The 17,484-nt window shown below is 52.9% G+C and overlaps 8 protein-coding genes across 8 annotated transcripts; 3 read left to right on the forward strand and 5 right to left on the reverse strand.

The window, feature by feature from the left end:
* Window positions 1-618: 618 nt before the first annotated feature.
* On the forward strand, window positions 619-1,986 carry A1O1_02107 (uncharacterized protein; the record flags this gene model as incomplete). The annotated part of the gene is made up of 2 exons (XM_007723018.1): window positions 619-690; window positions 751-1,986. 2 exons carry the CDS (start codon window positions 619-621, stop codon window positions 1,984-1,986), a joined length of 1,308 nt encoding a protein of 435 aa, XP_007721208.1.
* Window positions 1,987-2,325: 339 nt separating this feature from the next.
* Window positions 2,326-4,946, reverse strand: A1O1_02108 (chromosome transmission fidelity protein 4; the record flags this gene model as incomplete). Its single annotated transcript, XM_007723019.1, has 3 exons — window positions 2,326-4,498; window positions 4,546-4,697; window positions 4,752-4,946. 3 exons carry the CDS (start codon window positions 4,944-4,946, stop codon window positions 2,326-2,328), a joined length of 2,520 nt encoding a protein of 839 aa, XP_007721209.1.
* A 460-nt stretch (window positions 4,947-5,406) lies between these two features.
* On the reverse strand, window positions 5,407-6,804 carry A1O1_02109 (2,2-dialkylglycine decarboxylase (pyruvate); the record flags this gene model as incomplete). Its single annotated transcript, XM_007723020.1, has 1 exon — window positions 5,407-6,804. The coding sequence occupies one exon, from the start codon at window positions 6,802-6,804 to the stop codon at window positions 5,407-5,409; it is 1,398 nt and encodes a 465-aa protein (XP_007721210.1).
* Window positions 6,805-7,877: 1,073 nt separating this feature from the next.
* On the forward strand, window positions 7,878-9,785 carry A1O1_02110 (uncharacterized protein; the record flags this gene model as incomplete). The annotated part of the gene is made up of 1 exon (XM_007723021.1): window positions 7,878-9,785. The coding sequence occupies one exon, from the start codon at window positions 7,878-7,880 to the stop codon at window positions 9,783-9,785; it is 1,908 nt and encodes a 635-aa protein (XP_007721211.1).
* Window positions 9,786-9,971: 186 nt separating this feature from the next.
* On the reverse strand, window positions 9,972-11,237 carry A1O1_02111 (beta-lactamase; the record flags this gene model as incomplete). The annotated part of the gene is made up of 1 exon (XM_007723022.1): window positions 9,972-11,237. The coding sequence occupies one exon, from the start codon at window positions 11,235-11,237 to the stop codon at window positions 9,972-9,974; it is 1,266 nt and encodes a 421-aa protein (XP_007721212.1).
* Window positions 11,238-12,153: 916 nt separating this feature from the next.
* Window positions 12,154-12,891, reverse strand: A1O1_02112 (uncharacterized protein; the record flags this gene model as incomplete). The annotated part of the gene is made up of 1 exon (XM_007723023.1): window positions 12,154-12,891. One exon carries the CDS (start codon window positions 12,889-12,891, stop codon window positions 12,154-12,156), a length of 738 nt encoding a protein of 245 aa, XP_007721213.1.
* A 1,294-nt stretch (window positions 12,892-14,185) lies between these two features.
* A1O1_02113 (uncharacterized protein) lies at window positions 14,186-15,178 on the forward strand (the record flags this gene model as incomplete). Its single annotated transcript, XM_007723024.1, has 1 exon — window positions 14,186-15,178. The coding sequence occupies one exon, from the start codon at window positions 14,186-14,188 to the stop codon at window positions 15,176-15,178; it is 993 nt and encodes a 330-aa protein (XP_007721214.1).
* Window positions 15,179-15,709: 531 nt separating this feature from the next.
* A1O1_02114 (uncharacterized protein) lies at window positions 15,710-16,405 on the reverse strand (the record flags this gene model as incomplete). The annotated part of the gene is made up of 1 exon (XM_007723025.1): window positions 15,710-16,405. One exon carries the CDS (start codon window positions 16,403-16,405, stop codon window positions 15,710-15,712), a length of 696 nt encoding a protein of 231 aa, XP_007721215.1.
* Between the last annotated feature and the right edge of the window lie 1,079 nt (window positions 16,406-17,484).

The following is a 17,484-nucleotide window of genomic DNA, read 5'->3' on the forward strand; positions in this document are numbered from 1 at the left end:
CGGATATACAGAGTATATTCAGATGGTATTCGGATATCATGTTACTTTTGGAAGCAAAATAGTCTTCACCGTTCGGGTCATGATGGCACTCCAGAGTCATCTCGAATGCCATGTTTTCACGCACCGTTTATTATTTCGCGTGAGCTCAGCTCGTCGTCTGCTTTGTGCCTTACTAGTAGCAAGCATCGTCGTGCCCCATTGTTAGCAGCCCAGCAGGCTGAAGTGAAAAGGGGCGGAAGAGCCAATCATCATTGGCTCCCGTATTCCACCAATCAAAAGACATGGACGAGTTTCATCTGGGGCAACTCCGGCGAGGGGCCGAAAGGGGGAACAATGAACAAATTATCAACACTGCAACTGATTGATCGAGCTTCGTTGGCATCTGTACAGAGTATTTGCATTCGCATTCTCATTCGTGGTGCCTCATCTGTTTGTAGTCTCCTCCCTTCTATTGTCAGCATTTATACCATTCTAAGTTCTTGCGAAGGGCGCTGGTCGCCGAGTTGCGCATCTTTCATGCTGGTTGAAAAGATCGCATCGTCACCATTCTCTCCCACATTACCGCGAACGCATCTCAGGCCTGAATTTTAGCATACAGCATAGAGACAATCGATGCCGATGGACCCGGTTACGCCTCTGCAACGAAAGAAGATCCTCCGGGTTCTGTTCGTATCTTTACTTCTTGATCTGGTGAGTGATCTGGGCAACCGTGACTCGTTCAATTGCTATTGAGATGGCTGAACAAACCAGATCTCGTTCACATTCATTCTACCGCTGTTTCCGTCGCTCCTCTCATTCTACCGAAGTCTAGAGTCCGATTCATCGTCCACTCTCAACCGCATACTCCATTACCTCAACGCGTACAAGCAGGCCTTTGCCGTGCCTATCAATGCAAGATATGACATCGTTCTTCTGGGTGGAGCATTAGGCTCGCTCTTCTCTCTGTTGCAGGCCATTGCCAGCCCCATTATCGGTCAAGCCTCGGACAAATATGGCAGAAGACAGGCTTTGCTATGGAGCATGTGCGGCAACATTGCCAGCGTGGCATTGTGGTGTGTTGCGGTGGACTTCCGGACATTCTTGCTGAGCAGGATTGTCGGCGGGTTGAGCGAGGGAAACGTCCAGTTGGCCACTGCAATCGCGACAGACATCAGCACGGATGCGCAACGCGGAGCCACCATGGCTCTTGTGGGAGCATGTTTCAGCATCGCCTTCACCTTTGGACCGGCCATGGGAGCGGCTCTCGCCAGCATTACCACCGTCGCAGCTAATCCTTTCGCCACGGCGGCCGGCTTCTCCTTACTCTTGATTGTCGTTGAGACTCTGTACTTGTATCTTTGGCTTCCCGAAACTCTTCCGCCGCAACGTTCGCCGTCCGGTTCCGAATCTCGTCATGTAGAGCCGCAACCTGTCGCGCACACCAACAACCCGGCAATCCTCAACGCCATCCACTTTCTCTTCCTGTTACCTTTCTCCGGAATGGAGTTCTCGCTGCCGTTCTTGATCACCTCAGTCCTGTATCCCGACCATCCGTCACCTTCGAAGCTCAATGGCCGACTGCTCGGATTTGTGGGTTTGATCGCATCGCTGCTCCAAGGGTCGGTCGTTCGACGGCTGCGTCCGCTCACTGTGGTCCGGGTGGGCACGGTAGCGTGCACGCTGGCCTTCTTCCTGCTTGCCCGGATTCAGGATACCACGGGATTGTATTGTGCTGGCACGTTGCTTGCGGTCACCTCGGCCACGGTTGTGACCGGGCTAAATAGCCTTGGAAGCTATGAAGCCAAAGAGCACAACAGAGGGCAAGTATTGGGAGCTCTGCGGAGCTGGGGACAATTTGGGCGAGCTCTGGGTCCGATTCTCTTCTGCACTCTGTTCTGGTGGGCAGGCCGAGAGACGGCTTACTTGTTGGGCGGAAGTGTGATGGTGGGTGTCACTGCACTAGTCTTGACGGCACTGAAACATCCGCAGCTCAAGGAAAAGAAATGAGGTATGATGCAGCAAGACAGCACACGTGGTTGGAGGTTGATGCAATCCCTGAGACTTGGAATGGAGAAGCGTCGGACTTTGCTATGTCAGGCAAATGAAGTGACTCTGGCCGAGGTATTCAATGTGGAAACTCAGGGGGGTTTGTACGACAACTGAAAAACTGAGAAACTGAACCTTGAAAACAGCGATGCTTGCGGACTGGAATACGTAGCGTTGAATACAGTATCAAGGCACCGATCATCATCAAGACCTATCCGTTTCAACGCCGTTCATCCTGTCAGGACCACCCAATGCTCCCAACCCATCAGCTAGTGTCGTCCCAGTCTCCTGTTCCAGATTTTACTCCTCCTCGAGCCCCATGAGCCTGCGTTCTGCAAACTCTCTGATCTTGTCCTCCAACACCTTTCTGCCCCATCGTCCAGCCACCTTGGCTGCTGCCTCCAACATCTTCCCACTCCGATCTTTCAGCAGTCCGACAATCTCCAGCGCCTTCATACCCCTGTCCTCGCCCTCGCGACATTCCACCGCCAGAAGTTGCAGCAGGATCTTGTCCACGTCGATCTCGCGCTTCATGACCTCAGTTTTCTGGGAGTGTTTGGCCCTCTCGCCCAGTCCCTGGACCAAGTCGTCGACCAGGCCAAGGAGCGTAGAAGCCCGAACGAAAGCCTCTTCCAGTCTCACCCCGGCCGCCGCGTTGGTTTCTTCCTCGTCGTCTTCTCCTCTCTCAACTGGCCGTGACACCGGCATGTGGAAGTCGAATTCAGAAAGCAGTGGTCGCGGGAAATATGGACTTTGGTCGCCGCCCTTCAGGATGATGCAGTGGAATCTCTCCGCCGCGACCGCCACGGGCCAGTAAGTCTCCTCCTTCTTGCCGTCTTTCAACCTGTCCAGGAGCCTGGTGTCGAGCAGCGGCACCCATTTTCCTTGGCCTGGAGTCCGCCAGTGCATCAGAGTCAGCAGCACGCCGTTACTGTCATAGATGCATGGATCGCCGACATCACTCCAGAAGAGCGCTTTCAAAGTGACCTCTTCGTCCTGGGAATCCGGAAGAACGGTCCCCAAGGCGAGAATGTCTTCGTTCTGGAAACTCTCGTCCCGTCTCACGTCGTCAATGCTGTACATAAGTTGGGTGCATCCATCAGCGCCCACCGGTCCATTCCCAACAGTCATGACATAGTCACCCCATGCCGCGCATGTGACAGCCGGAGTACTCTTCATACGCCACATGCGCACGGGTGTGCCGAAAAGGGTCCACACCCGCACATAGTTTCTGTTGGTCACGGCCACGATATATCTGGCGCTGAGAGCAATGCATGTAGCCTCTTCGCCATCTGGCAGGATGATGCGAGAGTCGGAGCGGGCCGTCCAAGTCTCGTGCGGCCGATAGAATATGACTGCCGGTTGTCCGTCTTTCGCAGGGGCTGCAAACAAGGTGCCGAACTCGTTCAAGCAAGCGATATCGTACCGGAAAGGGTCTGTGAAGTGGAAATCCCGGTATAGCTCTCGGTCGTAGAACTCGACAGTAACGGTATTGTGAGTATCCTGATCGACCGTCCAGACAAACCCGATCAAGTTCAAGCAGAGGTATTTGCGATTCCCTCGCCATGGCGTGGCGCCCGGTTGGAACGGTTCATGCACCTGAGGTTGCCAGACATCTTGTCTATTTCTCTTGGGCAAGTGACCAACGACTTCCCCGAGATGGCCATTCGGACGTTTTCCGTTTTCGTTGATATAGCCTGCACCGTCGTCATCCTCGATCCAGTCATACTCCTCTTCGGGCCCCAGAAGCTCGTCCAAACTATCCGGGGTTCCGGCCCGTTGTTTGCCCTGGCCATTGATCAATGGTCTTCGGCCATTGACTGCAGCAGCCTTTTCTTCTAGAGGATCGTGGAAGAACGGGGCTCGAACTTTAGGGCCCTTCAGCAGCTTCACATGTGCTTCATCTTTGAGGAAATCTGGGATGATGAAGACTTCGCCTTGGGAAGTCGTCCAATTGAAGATATTCTCGCCATGATTTTGCCAGGTCACATTGATGATCTTCTCGTAGTTGAACTGTTTCAGTACAGTTTGAGTCTTGGTTTTCCAGATAACAAGCTGGTCGTCGGCGCTGGAGCTGGCCAGCATAGCTCCATTGTGTGACCATGCCAGAGATGTGATATCGTTATGATGTGCGCCCGAAAAGACTCGCTGGTGGGCGCCGTCTTCCACGGAGATGACCTGGATGTCCCTCGTGGCTGTTGCACAAGCAAACGCTCGTCCATCTGGATGCCACACGCATCTGGACGTCGCAAATTCTGCCGTCTCGAGGCGCTTGATAACACCGTCAATGGTTCTGAACAACGTCGGTTCGGGTGCGGTCAAAGCATAGACGTAGATCACCCCGTTCGTGCAGGATGCAGCGAGGTATTTGCCGAACGGGTCGTACGTTAAATGTTTTATAGGTTTCGGGTGGTCTCGTAATATGGTGATCTGCTCGATATCATGACGATTGACAATCTTGATTTCAAGTTCACTAGACCGGTCAGACAGAGATGTAACGGTGTCGAGGAAGCCACTTACTCGCTGGAGACAGCAACCCAGTTTTCGTCGGGGGAGAGAGCCACATCTCGGATAGGAAGAGTGGTCCTGACCAGAAGTTGCTTCAGGTCCCCCGACGGCACGGCATATTCGGAAACGGTGCCGTCCTCGCAGCCAAGTATAACATAGTCGTTCTGCGGCGCTGTTAGCCACTGCCACAGGGTATGGTCTTTTCTGTGTCCTCATACACCTGATGCAACAGCATATGTCTCCTCACGTGTCTCGGGCAGTAGGTCAGGTTCGCTGTTGTCGCCAGTCCTGAACGAGCGCGCAAAGTTGCCGATCCCAGCAACGATCAATCTTTGACCGTCGGGCGAGTATTGCAGATAGGTAGGGCCGGGGGGTTGGGCAGGACGACCTGGAAAAGGTGGCCTCTCAGGCATTTCGAGGACGGCTCTGCAGTGGTGCAACGATGGTGTGCGAAGGAGGAATTTCGATCGTTAATGGAGGTGTTTGTTGTTGCATACTACACTCGTCGTACCAAGATCGCAGAAATGTAGAAACGCGTGTGGACAGACGCGTTCTGCAGCCACGCGTAAATTGATTGAACCACTTCCGAAGTTCAGCCGGACAATAAACAGAGATTACCATGATTACTCATTAGTACGTTATCTCTGATAAGATTTGATAAGATAATGTCACCGTGGAAGTATACTAGGAGGCCAAACTGTTCAAGTCACTGTCAATGGCTGAACCCCCAATATATTCTCTGCGGCCCAACATACAATTCCACTCCTACACACGGCTCTTCACAGTAAGTCTCGCAGGTGAGTCCGTACTAATTTAGTTGAATCTCTATTGTGCTCACTTATACTATCCTCCCTTGCGCAATATGTATGGCAATCAATAGAGCGGCATGGTCCCCTCTGTCTCGGACAAAGCCCGCTCCATGATGTCCAAGCCCTGATCTAGCTGATCTTTGGTAATCACAATAGGCGGTGCAATCCTGAAGACACCTGAGAAGCTTGAGTGACTGCTGAGATTCGCCCACAAGCCCAACTCATACATCTTGTTGGCGATTTTCCGAGCAAGTTCGTTCGCCGGAGCCTTGGTCTCGCGATCACCCACAATCTCCACTCCAGCCATCAGACCACGACCTCTCACGTCGCCTATACATCCATAGCGGCTCTTGAGCTTTTGAAGACCAGCCTGCAGATATAGACCCATACTTCGCGAGTTCTCCACCAGATTGTCTCTGAGCACGATTTCCAGGACTTTGTCGCCCACAGAAGCTGGCAGAGGGTCGTTGACGTGCGTGGTGTAGAAGCAAAAATCACGCTCTGTGCACACACGTTCGATCTCCGAACTCATGACGACTGCGCTGAGGGGGAGACCGTTGCCTAGCGTCTTGCTGAGAGTCAGAATGTCGGGGGTCACTCCCTCGTGGTTGATGGCGAACAAGTCACCACAGCGCCCAACACCTGTTTGAGCTTCATCCACGATGAGCAGCATGCCACGCTTTTCACAGTGTTTCTTCAATGCCTTAAGGTATCCAGGCGGGAGGACGTGCATACCAGCGGACGACTGGATGCATTCGACAATACAGGCAGCCAAAGAGCCACATGAGGCTCTATCAATAAGGTCCCAGCCATAGTCGAGCTCAGTCTCCCAATCGTAAGAGCCGTCTGGCTTACGGAAGATTGAGCGATAGCTATTCGGCGGTGGAAGCATGTGCATTCCTGGCATCATAGGGCCTTGGCCTTTGCGACCAAAGTGGTACTGGGTGCCTAAGGCCTGAGCGGTGACACCGTGCCAGCTTGCGCCTAGGCCCACGATCTCGAATTTGCCCGTGTAAACCTTGGCCATTTTGATGGCCGCCTCGTTCGACTCTCCTCCTGTTGAGAGGAAGAATGCTTTGTCGAGTCCCGCCGGCAGGACAGATGTCAGGCGCTGTGCGAGGCTGATGACCGGTGGCGAGAGCATGCCAGAGAAAAGATGATCCAACTGGGCAGCATGGTTGGTGATGGTGGAGACAATCTCTGGGTGTCCATGTCCTATCAGACACGACATTTGACCGGATGTCCAGTCGAGCACTTTGTGGCCGTTGGCAGTGAAAACATAGAGCCCTTTACTTCCTGTAATAATATCCTTCTCGAACTCGGTGCCATAGTTGGCAAGACATGCCCCGGCGGTCGCCTTGAGTTGTTCCTCGTCCACATTGTTGTAGAGGACGGGTGTTTCGACAGACTTGGAGGTGATACTGCCGTGGGAGGGCGTGTGGTCCTCCAGCATTGGCGCCATTGCTTCTTGTATACTTCCTGTATTGAACTGAGGTTTGATCTAGTACTTCCAAGTAGATGTCAAAATGGTCATCCGAGGCTAGGATACTTGAATTGCATCTCCCAGAACAAGATATATACCTTAATAGTATCGCAGAACCGACGGGGAACTCTTACAGTTTGTGGTTTACTAGACGACTCCACCATGGCCGGATAAGGAGAGCTCGTCGGGAACCACGGTTGTTCATTGGCTCATTCAACATCGTGGTCGCGAAACTCTTGCTCTTATTCGCCGCCGTGTTGATATCCTCGCAAGTTTCGATTGGAGGCATTAAGGCTCATTTGAAATTCAGTCATGCTGAGTCGCAGGAAAGGGCCGTATGATGCGCAACATCTCCCACAAGGTTCGTTTTTTCCTTGCGAAGATTGGCGATTTAGTGGGAAAACCTGGTCTGAGATGTCGTGGGGAGAGGTGGCTGGGGAGATGCCGGTGTATCTGCGCCCCAGAACGGAAGAAAGCGAGAACTTTATTGAGTGATAAGGGCAGAGCAAGTACATATATAGAGCGCTTCCAGATTTCTTTGGTTTTGTACCGAAGAAAGAAGTGCAGGCGTTGAAACGAACAACTCTCGTCGTTGAGGCGTGAAGCACAACAAGTCACAGATCTTATCTAATCGGTGGCATCGTTACGAATTGAGACTAGCCGGGCATCCGCACGTGACGATGCTTTCTCAGATCACGTGGTGCCTTCCCGTCCGGGACTTTCGTTCTATCGCCGCTTTAAGATGTCCACTTACTCAGTACATGTACGACGACTAGCTACTTTCACCATTTCCATGTAGCCGCGAACCCTGTTGCTCATATATCATCATGGATGGGCCATATCACTCATAGCGCGCATAGGGAAGACCTCCCCGGCTTTCCAACTGCCCTTGGCAAGCCCGCTGCCGAGAACATACCTACCAGCCACGCGCCGTGACTGGAGTCCACCGGCAATCCCAGGCAATTCCCTTCCGCCTACCACTAGTAGGATCCTGATCGGGGGTCGTCCAACCTCCACCCTGTGCCGAGCAGGCAAGATCTGTAGTCGCGACCATGAAGACAGCTCGGCCATACCGATCACACAAATATCCAGCCTGTGCACGATGCCACAAACGTCGGTCACGCTGTACGATCGAGATCCCCGGACAGGCATGTCTCCTATGCCGGATGCACGGAGTGGCATGCTCCTCCGCAATAGCCAAGAAAGATGACCGTGTCAGCCCAAGGGTGGGCTTCGTACACCGATCACTGCTTGCGGAAGACAAATCTCTGGAAAGCTTCTCCACGCACATCGTAGGCCCCGTCATCGCTCGCGACACACAGATTCTCGACCAGTACCTTCCGCAAACTCCTCCCGGTGCCACCGCCAACGGCAGCACGGGAGAAGGCTACCTTGCAATTCCACCCAACGGAGGGCCGGGTCGTGGTGACCCACAGAAGGCCATTTACCATGTCCCAATCCCGCCGCGGAGACCCAGCCCGACAGACTGCAACTGTGCGAGAAATCTACCCGCCGAGCTGCTGGAGCAAGTCGATCCGTTCATGGACAACCTGCTGGTCTATTACTACGAGAACATTCACCCCTGTTATCCAGTAACAGAAGAAGACTTCGTGCTGTCAAGAATCAAAGAGCCCAGTCCCTCCCCCCCTATTACCGCTCCTCCTCGGACCTTATTCGTGAACCTACTGGCATATGCACTCTTCTACTGGGACGCGCCCTCGCCTTATGCCATCAGACCAGATCAAGATTTCGCATGGCAGGCGGCAGTCGGAGCGAACCTAGCAGACATGCAGAAAGGAGATTTGGCGACGATCGTCAGCATCTGCATCAACGTATCGGGACGCCCTTCACGGCGTTTAGTGAGCAATGTCACTAGCGTCGCCCGGGCCGTGGCGTTATCACATGCGATCGGGCTCAACCACGACTGCAGCGAATGGAAGATAGGAGATCTGGAGAAGCGAATGCGCTGGAAAACATGGTGGGGTGTTGTGATTCAAGACAGGTGGTTCAATTTCGCCCAAGGAACGCCTCCCTATATCTCAAAGGGCCATTACGACGTCCCGCTCCCCACCGTCGACTTACTCACCCGAGGCCGGCCGGGCTCAATCAAACACACCCGCGCCGCAGAAGTCTATATCCACTTCTGTCGCTTGACCGAGATCGTTGGCGACGTGCTACCTCTAATCTACCACATTCGTTCGGGAAACGACAGTATAGCAGCCGAACAGACGTCGAGGTCGGAGATTGAATTGAACCGCTGGGTCGAGAGCCGACCTGGCTGGCTGAATTTGGATGAGTTCCACAACCGACCTCCCGTGCCTGGTCTGTTGAATCTGCAATTATGTTATCTTGCCGTGCGCATGTTGCTGCGGCGCATAGCGTGGCATGAAATTAGTCAGCGCCAGAGCGACCCGGCCACGTCGTGGCTGCTCGGCTGCCACGCGGCGGCGGAGGATGTCGTGAGGTTTGTCACGTCGTTGCACACACAGGACTTGATGGGGTTCTGGTTGCCGTACAGTGCGCATCACTTCACCTCTGCGGTGACGCTGTTGCTGCGCTGTGCTTTGCAGACCAGCTACTCGAATGTGCGGGCTCAGTGCATGACCAGTGCACGGACGCTGGTCGATTATCTGAGGAAATACCATGAACACGATCACTGGGATCTGGCCGAGACAGCCTTGTCGCAGAGCGAGACGGTTCTGAAGCGCGTTGAGGATTCTTTGCCGCGGACACCTTTACCTACGAGGCCGAATCTGCCCGGGGCTGCGATGCCACTCGAGCAAATGGTTACGACGCGAGGGTTTATGGACGAGACACTACTCGGTGAACCGCTGCCCGAAGATGTTTTCGTGACAGCGCAGGGCCAGGCGTCACTCGAAGAGCTGTTCCCCGAGATATTTTCAGATTTTACCGACACCGCTTTACTTACTGGCCAGGCTCTACTGGATTTTAATCAATGAAAAGCATTCGTGCCGGATTGACTCAATACGGCATATGAGATTCAAGAAGGTGGGATTGGTCAAGCCCGGTCGATGGACTTACATTTGACCTTTTTGTCTCAAGCTCGGCTTTCGAAACTTATCGCTAACGGTAGACGGCCACGCCTCTCTTCATAGATCTATCTATATTTGCCGCTGCCCTTGATTTCACAGAAACAGGGCTATGTTGCCCAATCTATCATCCGCCGGCCCAGCAAGCTCATGTCCGTATGCCAGACGCTCCAGCTGATCGAACAGCTTCACAACAACAGGGTCGAAGAACGGTAGCATGCCAGTGCACACCATTCCCGCGATATTTGACGCTGGATCAATCCAGTAATACAGATTGGCAAGACCGGCCCATCCTCCACTACCACGTTTGCGGCCTCGCGGAAGATCCTCGTGGTTCAGAAGTAGTCCGCACGACCAGCCACGAGAGCTGGGCGGCAAGGACGGAAAAAACGAGCCGTCGTGCGATGCTGCGGGTATGCTGGAGCGGATCACGCCGAGAAGCGACTTATCAACGTCCGGAGGGAGGTGGTCGGTGAAAAGATAATCCTTGACAGTCTCCGGCTTGAGGATGGACTGGCCCGTCACGGGACTGGTCCCAGCATTGAGCAACGTGGACAATAACTTGGCCAGATCGTTCATCGTCGAATACAGAAATGCGCCGCCACCCCAGAGTTCTGGGGTCTCAGTCGGTACCATCTCCGGGTGAGCGCTCAGTTTACCCTCGAGATTGAGGTGGATAGCAAGCCTCTCTTTCCCTTCCCTCAGATGAGAACTCGTCTCCTCCATGCCGAGAGGCTTCAAGATAGCTTTGTCGACATACTCTGGCAAGGGCATTCCCGTGATTTGTTGCACCACCGCCCCCAACCAGTCCGTGTTGACGCCGTAAACATACTTCGTCCCCGGGTCTGCCATGAGGGGCGTCTCAAACTCTTCCCAGGCCCCGCTGTCGTTGTACTTCCCTGATGGCCGCCCAGTGGATCGGCGCCACCGCAGCGTTGGAACATTGAAGAAGTCGTAAGAGAAGCCGGCCGTATGGGTTAGGAGATGAAGAATGGTCGGTTTTGACTTTGGAGCACGTAGAATCGGTTGGTCCGTGGCGACACTGTCACTTTGACTGAACCCTTCGAGGACCTGAATCTTGGAGATCCGCGGAACATACTTCTCCACGGGGTCGGAGAGGGATAGCTTTCCCTGCCCCACCAATTGGAGGGCGGCGATGGTGGTAAAGATCTTGCTGCAGGAGTATAGCCAGATCGTTGTGTCCGCGGTGAAAGATGTGGCATCGGGGTCGTCGATGTTGTTGGTTCCGCACGCTTCTTTAAGGAGAAAGTTGCCCTGGGAGTCGACGAGGAAAGCACCGATTCCTGGGACTCTCTTGTCCTTTACAGCGGCTTCGAGGAGTGGTCTTATTTGCTTCTCCATATGTCAAGGCACTCGGCCTTTCTTGAGCTGGTCTAGTGGGTGTCGGATGCAATGATTCGTCAATCAAGGATGTATTCACGAGAGACAGTCGAATGTAGTATATAGGGCAAGTGTCATGTAAGGTGTAGATCATCGACATATGAACTTGGAGAGACGGAGGAGTGGAGTTGACTTCCACAAGACAGAAGAGCCGCGGTTGTATCTCAGGACGAGGCGGAGTGGTCTAATACATCGTCGAGATGTCGTTCTCTGGCCGGTGAGGGGTTCGGTTCCACGACATGAAATCGAAGTTACTTGGCTGTCAAACGGGACCGGAGCCGCATCGCAAACCGGCATGCTACCTTACAAAATGAGTGGCACCGCATAAATGATATAGGTGTCTCCCTGGTAGGTAAGCAGTCCGGAAGGTTGATACAATGAGCGTTCTCCCTCAAAGTAGATGTACCTACCGCCTCTTGAATGTATGAGGGGCACCCCTACAAGATCTGGCAGTGCCATTTATTTTGTAGGGTGGCTCGCCGGGCCGCTGCCGGAGGTTCCCTGGACAAACCCACGGCTCGCCAGTGCCCAGTAAATGAGGCTTACGTCGATGCTTGGACGCAGGGCAGTCATCCAGTTGATAGTCGCCGACTCGGGATCGAGCTGTAAGCGTGATGGCCGAGTGCTCAAGTTCTTAAGCTCGTCAAAGGAAATTGGCAAGCTTGGAGGAGCTAGGTTTGTATATTACTCGATAGGAGAATCTGCGGCGGCTGGGTCAAGTGTGGAGGATCCAAGGCCAATGACTAACGAAGCTGAACAGTGAATATAGGAGCGTAATCGCAGGAGATGGTTGTCTTTTCATTGCAAACATGCTGTATCTGACATAAACGTAGTGGACAGCAACCCCTTGGCCGTTGTTGCCATTGCCATTGATCGGTTATCGCTTTCTCTCACGAATACCCTCGGACGTGTTGTCGGCTCCCGAACTTTTGCTGCTGCCAGCCAAGAATCCAGCCAGATCGAAGTTCTCAGTTGAGCCTCCCGTACCACCGCCCTGCATCGCCCGTGTGATGCCACCCATGGGACTTTTCTTTTGCATCTCTTCATACTCGGCTCGCATTTCCGGGTCCATGTTCTCCATCAACTTGGGCATTCCAAACGTCAAGGCCAACGCCACCAGTCCGAAGAGGATCATCGGATTCTTGAGCAAAGTCAAAGGGTTGAAGCCCGCGCGTTGCTCATAGAATTCCTTCGCTGCTAGGACTTTGGCGGAAATATCAAGCTTGTCTGTGGGTGCGGTGACAAGAGCAACCCCTCGGTCCGCCCAGCGTGCTCCTCGGTACGTCTCCCAAGCTCCTGTGATGACGGTGCCCGGCGAGTCTGGAGAGGGAGAGATATCGATGCGGTAGGGTGCAAAGACGTAATCACGGGTATAGATGTCGAGGAGGTGAGAGCCGACGGTGGTGATGTCTGGGAACTCGATGTAGTTTCCTCTCCGCAGAACAGCTTTGACTGGCGGACCTGTGCCCGACGTCAGGGTGGCATGAGTCGAGGCTGGAAGAGTATTTGGGTTGTGTAATAGATTGGAACTGGGAATGTAGACTCGCAGTGTGGCGGCCCAGGCGACGGAAAGCAGCTGGCAGAACACAACTACTGCGTACAGTAGGCCAGCCATGGTGTATTGAGGGACGGTGTTGATTGATGAAGGAGGTCGAGATGTTCAGAGTATCAAATGCCAATAACTGTATCTCTCTTGCTTCATTCAGGCTGCGCTGCTCGAATTGGGGTTTCACGCTGCTTTTGACTGCCAAGACAAAACCACTCCTCTCTGGGACGATTGTGACGCCGCCTTATTCTTGATGGAGATCTTGACACCATCAACATCGCGTCGCTTTCGAATCCCTTCCACCGTCTGCACAAAAAAAGACCGCTGGATGTTCACCATCTTGAAAATCAAGGCCATCGATTCGGCACAGATCAAAGAGCTTCAATCTCGTCCCCAAATCCGATGGGAGATGCCGCTCAGAGGAGACCATTGCCTCAGTCTGGTCGGATTTGGTCTATCATGTTTCCGACCCTGGCCTGAGAAAGGTCCTCAACACCATGTGGAGCCAGGCTACAACCGCGAACCATTGGTCTGACATTTAGCTTGTTGGATGCCTTTTCTGTCGAAGAGCCTTGGTGAAAGAGTGCTTAGGATGGTAGAAAATACTGCAGAAGCCAAGTGTGAAAAATGAAGTCGACGAAACAGTCCGGACGGTGATCAGGATTCAAGCGGCATTCTAGGCACCCCATAGTGTCAGAATTCGTAGGTTCGAGGCCCTTGGAAAAGCAATCCTTTGCCTGAGACCTTACCGTCCTCATCTTCCAGGTTTTTGCGCACGTCCTCCCACGGGATTGTCGGTCTGTGGCAAGACCCAGGCCTCCGCATATGTCTTTGGCCTTCTCTTGCAGACTTTCTGTCGATCTCCAAGCCATTCTGGCTGGCTACTGGACCTGGACAGACATAGTTGGACAACGAAGGTCTTTTGGCTGGACGGCCCGCTTGGGTTTCGTTTCATGTTTCTATGGAAATCATGGGCCCATGAGTTGCTGACCGTACTCCTGCGCTTTTATCGTTTTGATCTGCATCAATACTGAACTCTATCACAACAGGTAGACTGCTTTAGCCTGGGGCACCAACAGAAATGCTCCTCTTGGAAAGTCAAGGTTTGATGTGCCCGATCGAGACCAGTGAACCTTAAGTCACCGCGACCAGAGGTAGGTTGAGGACCTAGTGCTGCATTTAGGTATTTAACACAGTTTGCCCTTTGGCTCATCTTCTCCTTTCTTTCACAGAACAGACCATCCTCGTTTCAACATACGGCTCAACCTGGTTCAGTCATAGACTTTCCCCACACAGCATCAAAATATATTACCGTCTACCTCTCTCGAACATCGGCACAATAACCTCACATTCTATACTCATCATGGACGTTCTCGCCGAAATGGAAGCAGTGGCCGTCAGCATGTCTGAATGTGTCTTGAGCACCAACGTTTCCGACGTGGATGCTGAGCGATGGCAACGTCTGTTTGGGTATACCCATTCCGAAGCGGTGGGACATATTGAAGAGCACCGCAACAACTATCCACGAGGCAGAATCCAAGACGATGTCTGGATGACCGTCCGCTCACGGAAGGAAGCCGAAGGGTACGACCGCGAGGCGTACGAATACTCTCTGACCGACATCGCCCAGCTTCAGCACCAGCATTGCGTGCAATGTGATACTACCGAACAAAACCAGCCAGGCACCGAAGATTCCATAATCCAGCTAGAAGACCCTCTGGACACCCCTGAAAAGATCCAGTGGGTTGCAGGTCTGACCGAGACTCCAACTGTATTGATTGGATCGGGCACGGCTGGAGAAACGCGGCGGTTCTGCCGAATCTCCCCCTCTGTAAAGGCCCGAGTGCTCGCATGGCTGGCCCAGTATCACCCTGGCTTCCGACCCACTGTGGCACGACTATACAACATGGCCAGACACAATATATCCTCTTCCACCATGGCACCTATGACACCGCCCATTAACGGCGGGAGATATACCCTCTTTCCCCCCAGCACCCTGCCAGATCCTGTGGAACAGTACCCTATCTGGTATTTCTTCTACGGCAGGCAGACTCACCCAAAGCTCCTGTTGCGGCAGCTTGGTGTGAACCTTGAGCCCACTCCTGTTCGCGCACGTCTTGAAGGAGCTCGTCTGCGAACTTTGGGAGCTGGCAAGTACGAGGCATTGGTTGATGGAGGTGCAGGCAGTGCAATTTTGGGTTGGGCTTGTCGCATCGACACCAATGAGCAGGAAGATGCATTGCGCTTTTATGAGACCGAAAAGCATGAGCTTGTTAGATGCCATATCGTCACAGAATATGGGACAGTTCCTGGTCGTACCTTTCGGTTTGCCGGTTCCGTGGAGGAGTTGGACTGAATCGGCTGTGGTGGTCGAACACAGAGGCGCCAGCAGCAAGTTTCGGGCTTCGGACTTGTCATCGCAGGGCATACGATGTGCCTTCGCAAGAGGTTGGATGGGTTTTCCTATCCAAGAAGTTAATTTCCGTCTTTACCTCCCTACCTAGGTAGACTATATACAGGTATACAGCCGAAACCTTCCCCAGGGGAGCCATTCTCATAGACTTGGCTGATATTTCCCAGCCACTTCATCATTGAATGTTTATCAACATCTACCGGCTATTGACTGACGACGATGAGCTCCTACTTCTAACCATAGCAGAGTACAACTGATCACTCGAAGCAGACTCAATTTTCCCGTCCAAACCCAGCTCCCAAGAAGAATACCAGGTAAGGGATGATTTCAGTAATCAGGATTGGCCTGGTCCATGAAGGTGAACATGATAGCAGGCTGTGACTCTGGTCTATGTCACTGACCCGAGAGAGTGTGTTACAGGGACATTCACCAGGCTTTCCTCGATGCCTGTCGTTCGCGAAGATGCAATACTTCTCACTCTCCATCTGTTTCAACCTTCGAAATCGCAGTGACCAGAGCCGCCGTATCCGAAAAGACCCTCAAATACTCGACTCGCAGCTCGCCATATGATGGCTTAGAGTGGTTGTCAATATCCTTCTCGTTTTCCTTGTTGACAGCGGCGTCTCCCTTTACTTCACACGCGGATGGCACTTCCTTGGACACCCCCACCACCGGCGATAGAACAATCCAGGTAGCGAAATCGGTGGTTATGCTCTCTTTGGTCTTCAGAACAGAAATGAGTTTACCCGTGTAAACAGCCTCGATCTTGTCATTGCCGTTCATCAGTCCACGTGTAGGAACGGCAATACGCTCGCTCTCTTTCCCTGTTGCGAGACCACCTTTGTCTTTTCCAGATGAATCGATGCCATCATACTCGTTTTCTAGCAAGCGTTGCGTCGGCATCAGAAACACCCGATCACAGAAATGTTGGAGATGGACCACAGGTCCCTTCTGCGGATCGACCATGTCATCATGCAACTTCTTCATCGCGGCGGCACCTTTCGTTGGTTCAGCCCCAACATGTAGAACTCCATCTGGATGGAAGTGGTCGAGGTAGCGGTGGTCGGTGGTCGCCATGTCCCAGGATCTTAGGATGCCGCGGATGGCAACCAGAATTGGAGATGGGACGGAAGACTCGTTGGCGAACATGTAAGGGAGGCGGCCGTACATGGTGCAGAGAAGATCGTCGTTGATATGTTTCAAGTTGGATGGGCAATGCTGGGACTAGGGGACCCTTTTCTTGATATTGACGTTGATCGTTGTTGTTGTTGTTGTTGCTGGCGTGACTCAAGTGTCTTTTTTTAACTAGTCTTGAGTCTCGCGAGTCGCTGTTGCCGCCTTCCTTGTGGCCGTTCCTGCTGCAATTAGTGACGATCTGGCATCAAGTGCAACTGCTACCGGTTGGGGAAACTTGAACACCACTTGTAGCAAATCAAGCCGTAGGGCGCTCAACAGTTCAACAAGGCTGTGTTCTGATCAACTGATGTGGAGCTCTTGTTGAAGCATCCTTCCTCAGCACTGAAACCGTACCCAGGGGGATTCTGGCAGGTTTAAAGCCGAAGACTTGCTTGTTGCAGGCTTGAAGAGGAAGCATGGCAAACCAATCCTTGCAAGCCACGTCTCGCTGGCTTTGTTCGAGTCACTCAATGCATAGGTTGTGCAATTCTTAGGTTACTCCAAGCTCTTTCAGGTTGTACGGGTGCGAGAGCGAAAGGAAGGCGCTCTGGTAGTCAGGATATCTGGACATCGTCTGGAAGTCTTGCAGCCAATTGATGCGTTGGTCAGTCTTCCTTCCAGCCCAGCTTGCAGAACTTGAAATGATTCGATCTGTGTTGTTTTCCGTAATCTTGCTTTGTCCATCGGCACTTGCATAGAGGCCGGCCTCATGAGGTCTGTCTTTCAACTTGACTTGAATGGCGCCCTGTCGAAGAGATAAGTCCACGACCTGAGACACACAAGAACGGGCCCCAGATCGGATGTCCTTGCCGAAATATATGCATTCATTCAGATCTGGACACAAATGTGTGAATGGACGTTATGAAGTCGGGGAGTTATATATGGCTCCACCGCAGAGTCCGTGCCCATCAATAAGAAGTTGACGGGCTGACAATTGCCCCGAACCCGACCACGATCTTTATCCGTCCAAGCCGCTCTGGAAGAACGATTGAAGTTGATAAAAAGCACATCTGCTAGGAGATGGTTGTAAAGCACCATGATTCCAACGATATAAAGCCTGTGGCAGCGTACTT

This window comes from Capronia coronata (assembly GCF_000585585.1).
Source record: "Capronia coronata CBS 617.96 chromosome Unknown acBCG-supercont1.2, whole genome shotgun sequence".
Classification (NCBI taxonomy): Eukaryota; Fungi; Ascomycota; class Eurotiomycetes; order Chaetothyriales; family Herpotrichiellaceae; genus Capronia; species Capronia coronata.